The sequence below is a fragment of the Neolamprologus multifasciatus genome, chromosome 22 (genome assembly GCF_963576455.1).
Source record: "Neolamprologus multifasciatus chromosome 22, fNeoMul1.2, whole genome shotgun sequence".
NCBI lineage: Eukaryota > Metazoa > Chordata > Actinopteri > Cichliformes > Cichlidae > Neolamprologus > Neolamprologus multifasciatus.
The window spans coordinates 8,007,569-8,017,805 of record NC_140459.1 but is presented as its reverse complement, the minus strand read 5'-3'; the positions used below and the strand labels follow the sequence as shown (position 1 = coordinate 8,017,805).

The following is a 10,237-nucleotide window of genomic DNA, read 5'->3' as shown; positions in this document are numbered from 1 at the left end:
GAGAGCCCTCGGTGCGCCTGCTCGCTGCTGAAGTCAAAGTAAACTTTCTTGTCATCTCCGCTACATACAGTAGATATAAGAAGAGCAAGAAAATAAACATACACTTTTGGACTCGGGGTAAAGGGATCAATAACAATTGAAAATTTATAATTTACAGTTTGATGATTTAAAGTCTCACACACAACCGTCGAAAGGGGAGGGGGCGGCTGCTTCCAAATAGAGCACATTTCATAATGTTGTAAATCCAAACCCATTATGGATTCATGATTTGAATCCTGGGTTGTGTGAAATCCCAGAAATAAACCCTAAACAAAGTAAATCCGTGAACTAAGCGTATAGGTCTAATACGTCGAGTTGGCGGATGGGTGTTCATACTGGAGTGCAAAATTAAAACCAAGATGGACAAGAAAAGTTCAAAGCCATCAGATCCTCAGTTTAGAAAAAAAAAGATCGAAAGATACATGTAAGCAGATGTGTGATTGGATAAAGGCAGGTCATCCTGAAACAATCAGAATACTTTATTAATCCCTAAGGAAATTATGTGGTTGCTCCAAGAAGAAATGGTAAAAATAGTAACAGTAACAGACTAAACTCCAAACAATACATTATGTTACAGATTTTAATATTAATTAGTCATTGTCAATTGTTGATTTGTCCTGTTCTCATTGTATGACGAATTATGATGGCTGTTTGGTAGCCGTTGGCATACCGTGTATACTCTCTCTCTTTGTGCGTGCGTGTGCATACTCTCTGTGTGTGGGTGTGGTGAAATTCAGTATGGTTCCGACAACAGTTTTATGTTACTGTACAATCCTTAATATGTTTTGTGTGTGTGTGTGTGTGTGTGTGGGGGGCACTGTCTTCAATCTCCATATTTCATATACAAGGACCAGCAATGCATGAAGAGAGGTTTGATCCTGGAGCAGCACCTGGCCAGTGGTTCAGGTATGTGGATGACACCTGGGAAAAAATGTTTACCTGGTCCAGATGAACAGAATAAACTTTCTAGCACATTAAGTCTTTTGCTTAGTGGACAGCCTGTTAATTCAAACTGCATTCATTTAAAGTTTAACCTAAACATGGAAAGAGAGTGTTCATATTTGTATGTGGATTAATTCTTTAGCCTTCTGATCAAGTGCCCAAAACAAATCCTTTTCTCTGGAACCCGTACTTAATAAATCCATTTGTCTTCGTCTCTCTGCAGCTAACAGCTCTGAGACTGATTAACAGCAAACAGCCTGCAGGCAGCTGCTTCCGTCCGCCAGAAGAGGAAAGCTGGCACAGTGGGAACAGGCTGTGTTTGGAAATAAATGGTCTGACTAATGAGTTTGGATGTTGGTTTTTACTCATTCCTCTGTGCTGGGGACAGATGGAGACACAGCTGTGTGAGCCAGTTTAATTCTGATTTAATTTATGTTGAAATTAATAACCCTAACAATTTAATTTTAATTTTTGTTGTACAAACTGTTTTACCTTGAATACAGTGTTTACAGCCATTTCTTTGTTTTTCCTAGCAAGGTGTAAAGAAATCAGGAGTGTGCCAAAACTTGTGGGCAGTACTGTGTTCCTCTGCTGATGGTAGAATACAAGTTTTAGCAACAAGGAAACACGCGGGATTCATTTTGATCCTATACCTATGCAATGTTTAGTTTACAGGTTGTTAAATTTATTCAAAGAATATAAATGAACACTGCTGACACACAAACTGAATCTCAAAAAAACAAAGCCTTTACTTTCGTTTTACAAGTAGGGAACAGCTAAAAGACCCTCTGATGGGCTGCTTCTGAGCCCTGTACTGCATGTGTAACACCCCTGATTTACCTATTATTAAAATTGTATACCTTATTTAATTTGGAACCTAATCTAAGAAGTAAAACTACAGAACAAAAAGTCAGAAGTGCAATGTAGCATTGTACTCTTTCTGGTGGCCGGTTTTGGTCTTCCACTCCAGCAGGTGGCACTTCGCTTCGAGCAGCCCGTAAAGGAAGAGAGGAGCGGGTGTGCTCAAGATAGAAATCCATCTGATGAATCTAACTTCTTAGAGTTACGCTAAAGAGGAGGAAAGAAAATCGAGATCAACTGAAGATTCAGGTGGGTTTAAACCACCTGTAAAACCTCCAGCTGATGGCAAGAAGACAGCGTTATGCGTGATTTTAACATGCCTGGAGAGTTTGTGCGTAAACGTGCGCCCCAAGCTCTCTTCCCATCCTATCCTCACCCTCATCTTCCTCGGATCTGAGCAGCAGCAACAGCAGCCGCGGCAGTCCATCATTCAGACCAGCTGAAAATGGCTCCACTCCGGAGGAGCTCCACTCTGCGACTGACGGGGTTATTGTGCCTTTTATTCCTCGTTTTCTTCTCTCGTGGCTTCGCGAGTCATGATGTTGTTTCAGAAAAATCATCCGGAACGATACAAGAGGATTCCCATAGCCAGGCAAACTCCACGGCTCATAAAAAGACTTTCCCCGTCCTCTCCTTCAACTATGAACATGTTAGGACGCCCTTTGAGATCTCTCTGTGGATCCTCCTGGCCCTGTTCATGAAACTTGGTGAGTGTCGCTCTAATGAAGCAACGCAACATGAATAAGTACGTCCTTCTAAGCTGACTTCTCAGGCAGCTTTCAGAAATGATTTAAAGTCAAAGTTTATTTTGTTGTTTATTTATGGAAGTTCTATTGAAGCCTCAGAGCTGCAGGTCTGCACCAATGAAGACGAGCATCACCTTTTAGGGTTCCACTGTCTTCACATTCTTTAAAGTTTCAGTCATTTATTTACTTTCTTTTTATCTGTTTATTTTCTTTGTGTTGAAAGTGATTCAAGAAGTTTGTCCTTGATGATGTTGTGTGTCCTTTTCCTGACCCGAGTGCTGTAAATGTCCTGTAGTGGTGGGAGGGGTACTCCACAGATGAGTTGTGCTGGAGAGCCTTCCTGTCCTGAGTGGTGTAGTTTCCACACCACACTGTGATGTGGTGTTTGTCAGGATACTCTCCACTGTGCATATGTAAAACTTGCTGAGAAGTTTGGAGGTTAATCCAAATTTTCTCAGCTTCCTTAGGAAAAAGAGTCGTCGTTGAGCCTTCTTCATGATCTGCCGTGTGTTATGGGTCCAGGTGAGATCCTCACTAATGTGGATGCCGATGAATTTGATGGTCTTCTTCACCCTCTCCACCTGAATCCCGTTGATGTATAGTGGGGCGTGCAGGTCTCTCCTCATCCTCGGGTCAATAGTAGGTCACATCTGGCCTTTTTGTAGCCCTCTGCGTCACCAGAGGTAAATGCAATGGAGCGTGCATGTAGCATGGAACGTACCTCACAGTTCAACCATGGCTTCTGATTTGGATATGTTTTATAGCACTTGGTGGGGACAATATTGTCGATGCATGTGCTGATGTAGCTGGTGACCACTGATGCATATTCCTCTAAATCCACAGAACTGTCCTCTCTCATGGGAGCAGTCTTAAACACACCCCAGTTTGTAGCACCAAAGCAGTCCTGAAGCGCCGAATTCATCTCTTCACTCCAAACTTTAGTAATTTTACTTACTCACGGGGCTCGTTTGAGGAGCTGCCTGTATGCTGGATAGAGAAACACAGAAATGTGGTCGGACTGTCCAAAATGTGGGCGAGGCATTGCCTTGTATGCGCCCCTTACATTGCTGTAGACGTGGTCCAGGATGTTGTTATTCCTTGTCGGAAAGCTCACGTATTGATGGAAAACACAGAAAACACGCAGTAAGCTCGTGTTAATCCATCATAAACAACTGCAAAGCGAAAAACTGTTTCAGTATAAACGACAGCTGCTTTCGGACATATTCTACTCATCATCTTCTATATAATTTTATTATTGGACTCTAGAGTAGCTTTGCATGATTCACGGGTCAAAACACGCCGTGTCTCCCTTCATGCTCAGTTTAAACCAGCTTCTTCTGATTTCTCTCTCTCTGAGGAAGGGTTTGGACACCAGGTGGGTTTGGCTGACCTCATCACTTGAACCTTAATATGAGCATCCACCACAGGGTCAGTGTACATATATGATGGAATAATGCAGAAAAACACAAGTCAGCTTTACTGTCTGGTAGTTGCACCAAATAAAGCTTAAAAATGCTTTGCATTTAACATTATTTTATTTAATCACTGAATCTTTGAATTGAATTTTGTAATATTTAAATGCTAATTCTTTACAAGTTAAACATAATAAAATGTTTGTTATATTCTTTGTAACAGTGAAAACCTAAAAACTGTTGAGTTTGCTGTTACAGAAGCTTAAACAAATGTAAAAATGCTCATATGTGAAGCTACTAAAAGCTATTAAATGACTCATTGCTTATCTAAACTGTTAGCAACTGTGTATTTGTCTTTGGAGTTTTTGTTGTTTGTAGCCAGCACTTTGTAGCAAGCAGAAATTTCAGGAACCTGACAGTTGTTACTTTTGAAATTCATCGCCAGAAATAACAAAACATTCAAATGAGCTGAAAGAAGCTTTGACATTCAGTCTCCCCGACATGTGACCGCGGTCCAGGCTGCTGTAAAGAACGTTTATGTAGTCACTGGTTTTGCTTGAAGCCTCCCTCGCCCCCACATCCCCTCCCTGACTCTGCACACTGAGATCTTTGTTATCAAGCAGTGCATTAGGACAGGAAGACGGACAGGCCCTCGGTCACAACAGCTGGACAAACAGATAAGACGCTAAAGAACCTCGCTGTCCCCGCTCAGCCAATGGAAACCCACAGGAGAGACTGAGAAAGCCAATCAGAGTCGCCGCAAAACACCACATGTTTTAGACATTTAACATGGTGGATAATATAGCAACAAAAGAGTCAGAATGGATCTTTTTCTGTGTTGAAAATGTCCTAAGAAAGAGCTACAGTAGTTGTAGGGAGGCCTGCAGCGTCACCGAGCAGAAGAACAATTTGTACACTCACTGCTTGTGTTCAGCTTTGTTTTTTAAAAATCTTAAAGTAGATAACTTACAGGTTTTATAAATCAAAAGCAGACACAAACAGAAACTGATACACATTTTATGGTATTAAATTGGTTTATTTATGCTTTAAAAAGCTAACAAAATATACTAAAATGGTAACAACAGAGTCACTGGGTTGCCAGATTGTGAGAAAATCCTCCACCGGGATTATTATTTTGTTTTGTTTTCTTCTTAGTTATCTGCATCTGGACCATTAGCTGCAACAGCGGAATATCTGTCTTTTAAAAATGTCTAAAATATCCCCATAATAATAATAATAATAATAATAATATTAAATAACTTAATTCTCCAATAAAATTCAACATAGTCTCCCGCATTAAAACTTGCAGCAATTTAGAGCTGAACTGACATATGAATGATATAATTAGTAAAATAGGGAGTCCAAAGTAGGAGGGGTCCAGCTGTGTCAAACCTGAAGGCTATTTGAAGAGTTTGAGTACCAGAAATCTCCACAGAGATCCCTTTCATAGGTCTGAATCCAGCGTTTGCTTTGGAAACAGGAAATAGATGTTCTGTCCAGCTTTGTCCTAAAATAACTGAAGCACTCTGTGTATAATTGTGTGCAGTGGGAATATCCTTTACTATCATGTTCTCACAGAGACATTTCTAAGCTCGAGTGACTCTGAACTCTGACATCATGACGGCATTTTTAACCAGAGAACTGCCGCTCACTGGATATTTTCTCTTTTTCTGTCCGTTCTCTGTAAACCCTGGAGATCACTTAAACCTCCTTTCCTCCCCTTTCCAATGCTTCAGTGTATTTAGCCATCTCCACATGCATAAATACATTGAGTTGCTACCATGTGATTGGCTGAATGAATCAGTGGGCCGATTGTATTATTGAGAAGCTGAATCTAATAAAGTGGCCAGTGAGTGCACCCATTTAATCCTAATAATACTTTCTCCCATGATCCTTCAGGGAGAAAGTCAAATTGTTAATTCAGATTGGTAATCGGTTCAGTTTGATCTCTCAGGCTCTCCAAGGTGCTGTCTATCCAAGTTTCTTCTAAGCCAGCATGTATGAGCCATATATAATGTTTTGATAAATGGTTTATTCATATATTTGTCAACCATTATGAAACCCTATAAGTGGAGGCCGGTGCATGAAGCTATACATTTGTTCTTCAGGAAACTGTGCTTTCAAATGTGTTCACCTGACATGTTTAAAAGGTGCAACACATGGAGACGAGTGCATGTCTGCTCTTAAGCTTTTAGCTAAAATGTGATTTACATGTTTTCATGCACAAAAAATTAAAAGGAGGGTGCTGAGTGTGTGTCTGTGTCAGTGTACATGAGATTTGCGTGTGTGTGTGTGTATCCTGTGTTCAACTTGAGAGAGAGAGAGAGTGTTCTTTCGCCCGGTTAATCAAAAGTCAACAGTCCTCCAGCTGATGCACGTGACCTTCAAGGATGGGAGCAGATAGTCAAAGCACAGTCCTCTTATCAAGGAGAATTGTCTGGCCAGTCTTGGCTTTGAGTAGTCGCATGAAGGAGATGGTTGTTTGGGTTCAAACGAACAACTGCATTTCCAATTTCGCAGTTGGTCTAAATGTCCGTCACTGGTCATCAGGTCTCTCAATTCCCATTCTTATCAATATTCATTCAATAAACACAGTCTGAGTACTCACGGCTTGCCTGTCGTCAATCATGTCGGCCAGCCTTGTGGGATTTTGAACAGCTGTAACCACTTTCTTTGTTCTTCGATAAGCCAGGTCCAGTCAGCCAGAACTCTGTTATCATTGATATCATTGATTGAAATCTCGTTCAATGCCGTCCATCAACAGTTGCGAATGACCTTCGAGTATCCGGCAGCAAACGTCTCTGCAGGACAATCGGGCTTCTCGTTTAGAATAGGGTGTCATGTTTTTTAGGGACCAGTTGATCAAATCCATAATTCTTTAGGTTTTAGAGAACAAGACTGAGAGACTCTCTGATGGTGAGAGTTAGATGATAGTTATCCACAGTGGATTTTAAATCAAACAATAAATGAAAAATTTCAACTTTAATTCAAGGTGTTTAACATACTCAGTCCTCTATTTCAAAGGCTCAGAATTTAAACCAGTTTTATAACCTGTTGAAGCCTGTTCCTTTATTATTTTATGCCAAATTACACATGTGTACAAAATTGTTGGTACCCTTCGGTCAATGAAAGGGAAAACTCACAATGGTCACACAAATAACTTTAATCTGACAGTTTAAAGTAAAATTAAATAAAAATTCTATGAATGTTAACCAGTGAAAGTCAGATATTACAGGCCTACACTAAAATGATGGTACCCCAAGAAAAGACTGAAAATAATGTGACCAAAGGGACATGTTAATCCACGGTGTGTTCACTATTTGGCTATTATACATGGTAATAGCCCCATGCAGTCCACTTTGGCTCAAACAACTGTCCTGTGGACAGACAAAAACTGAAGGCTCATCAGCTCTGTGTTCACAGACGGAAAAATGAAGCTTATCAAGAAAAGAACGCTGTCCCTGCTGTAAAACATGGAGGAGGCTCGGTCATGTTCTGGGGCTGCTTTGCTGCATCTGGCACAGGGTGTCTTAATTCTGTGCAGGGTACAATGAAATCTCAACACCGTCAAGCGATTATAGAGAGAAATGTGCTGGCCAGTGTCAGAAAGCAGGTCATGGGTCTTACAACAGGACAATGAGCCAAAACACACAGCTACAAACACCCAAGAATGGCTAAGAGGAAAACATTGGACTATTTTAAAGTGGCGTTCTATGAGCCCTGACCTCAATCCTATTGAGCATCTTTGGAAGGAAGCATGCAGTCTGGAAAAGGCGCCCTTCAAACCAGAAACAACTGGAGCAGTTTGCTCATGAGGAGTGGGCCATAAATCCTGCAGAAGTCTCATTAACAGTTACAGGAATCGTTTGATTGCGGTGATTGCCTCAAAAGGTTGTGCAACAAAATCTCAAGTTGTGGGTCCATCACTTTCGTCCAGGCCTGTTTCATGCATTTATTTTTTTAAATAATTCAGTTGAAGCATGGTTGAAAAGCAATTTCTGACTTTCACTGGTTAGCATTCATAGAATTTTTGTTACTTTTGTCAGGTTAAAGTTATTTCTGTGACCATTGTGAGAGTACCAACAGTTTTGTCCACGTGTGTAAGTAGATCAAAGTTCTGGAGTTGATCCCAAGTGTTAAATTTAAATTTGGATCTCTTAATGTGAGGATCTCTTAATGTGAAGTCCAGACAGATGTCAGAGAGATAGCAAACATCTTAGAAATGGACATGTCAACATTGTGGTACATTGTTAAAATTAATGAATGCACCGACCAACTCAGGAAGTTGCTTTTGAGATGGCTTAAATACAAAACTGAAGACAGAAACAAGCCTTGATTGATTGATAATACTTTATTTATCCCAAGGGAAAGCATCAACTGAAAGTGATGTCCATGGGCTCTAGACTTCATGCAGGCATTGACTGCTAATTATTTTCAGTATTAAGAACATTCGACATATTAAAAAGTAATTTATTAGTGTCAATTTAATTTATTAGTGTCAAAAATCACATTTTAACAACAAACAAGAGTGGACAACTCCACATTTCAAACGTTCAGTCCAGGGAGTCTTTGGTATTTTTTCTTAATGATTGTATTAAATTTGATTATGGTGTGTCTGCAGGATTTCACATCATCCCCACTGTGTCTCACATCGTGCCGGAGAGTTGTCTGCTAATCTTTGTTGGCCTTCTGGTGGGTGGCATCATCAAAGCGACTGGAGAACAACCCCCCGTCCTTGACTCCAATCTGTTCTTCCTGTACCTGCTGCCTCCTATCATCCTGGATGCGGGCTACTTCCTGCCCATGCGCCCCTTCACCGAGAACATTGGCACCATCCTGATGTTTGCAGTGGTGGGGACACTGTGGAACGTCTTTTTCATCGGTGGGATGATGTACGCTGTCTGTCAGATTGATGCGGCCAAGCTGGCACACGTGGACCTGCTGTCCTGCCTACTGTTTGGCTCCATCATCTCGGCCGTGGACCCCGTGTCCGTCCTGGCCGTGTTCGAGGAGATCCACATTAATGAGCTGCTGCACATCCTCGTGTTCGGGGAGTCGCTCCTCAATGATGCCGTCACTGTGGTGAGCAACGTTCGCATTCTCAAATAGTAAATATATTATAATTAAACTCATTCTTTTTAATGTGAATTAATTACTTTTCTATAAAATGTTAAAATTTAATAAAAACAAACAAACTTTGAGGTGTTGTTATATCCAGTTAACACTAAAATAGTCAATAGATACAGAAAAGTAGTGAAAGAAAAATAAAGACTAAGCAGGAAATCTCTCAATTTAGGAGGAAAGGAATTTTTTTCATGTATAAATTTTCACTTGAGAAAGTTTCTGAACTATAAATTTTCTCCTGATCAGGTAATAAACCCATTAAATAATGAAATTATCAAGATAAAATTAATTTTTTAGGTCCATGAAACAATCATGAACAAAAGCAAACACAAACACCCTGTTTCTGCTCCAGGTCCTGTATCACCTGTTTAAGGAATTTGCTCACGAGCAGGCGATTACCGTGACCGGCGCCGTCCTCGGTGTCATCTCTTTCTTCGTGGTTTCCCTGGGAGGTGTCATGGTGGGCGTCATCTACGGCATCGTGGGAGCTTTTACGTCCCGCTTCACCTCATACTCGCGCGTCATCGAGCCGCTGTTCGTCTTCCTCTACAGCTACATGGCTTACCTCTCAGCGGAGATCTTTCACCTGTCAGGGATCATGTCGTAAGTAGACGAGCCCTCGGTCTCTGAGCTTTATGATAAAAAGGTTTGAGTCTCAAACTCACAAAAACTCTGTATCAGATATAATACACTAGTGTTAATATTTCCTAATGAGAAAGTGAAAACATTTTTGCAAATTTATTAAAAATGTAACTAAATTAAATGTATCTTAATTAAAATCTCTCCCCTTTGTCATATTGTAAACTTGATAAAACATTAATTATCAAACTAATTTTTTATATTTATTTAACGAATATCAGTTAGCAGTTAGGTAAAAATGTCATTTTTATTTATTACAAAACATACCAGCCATTAACAGCATAGTCACATATTTGCACTAATAACTGTGAATTTACCCACAAACCAGGGGCTGCTGGGAAGTGGTGTTAACCTTAGACTGTGTATAAAGAAGGATAATATAACAGTTCCCCTGGATTTAAGTCGAATTATTTCAACTGTGGGTTACAGTTGAAATAACCCACTGATGATAACTGTTGTTCTCATCAAATCAAT

General features: G+C 40.4%; 1 protein-coding gene across 1 annotated transcript; it reads left to right on the top strand.

Annotated features, from left to right (window-relative positions):
* Positions 1 to 682: 682 nt before the first annotated feature.
* Positions 683 to 9,863, top strand: LOC146492843 (Na(+)/H(+) exchanger beta-like). The gene is made up of 5 exons (XM_085149424.1): positions 683 to 693; positions 924 to 945; positions 1,205 to 1,313; positions 8,622 to 9,082; positions 9,477 to 9,863. Exons 1-5 carry the CDS (start codon positions 683 to 685, stop codon positions 9,729 to 9,731), a joined length of 858 nt encoding a protein of 285 aa, XP_085005550.1. The 3' UTR covers positions 9,732 to 9,863.
* Positions 9,864 to 10,237: the final 374 nt, after the last annotated feature.

What these genes read in the sequence shown, in the direction of transcription:
- LOC146492843 (XM_085149424.1), top strand. An exon ending in GCTGTGTTTGGAAATAAATG is followed by an intron (nt 1,314 to 8,621) that starts GTCTGACTAATG and finishes GTGTGTCTGCAG; the next exon opens with GATTTCACATCATCCCCACT. An exon ending in TCAATGATGCCGTCACTGTG is followed by an intron (nt 9,083 to 9,476) that starts GTGAGCAACGTT and finishes TTTCTGCTCCAG; the next exon opens with GTCCTGTATCACCTGTTTAA.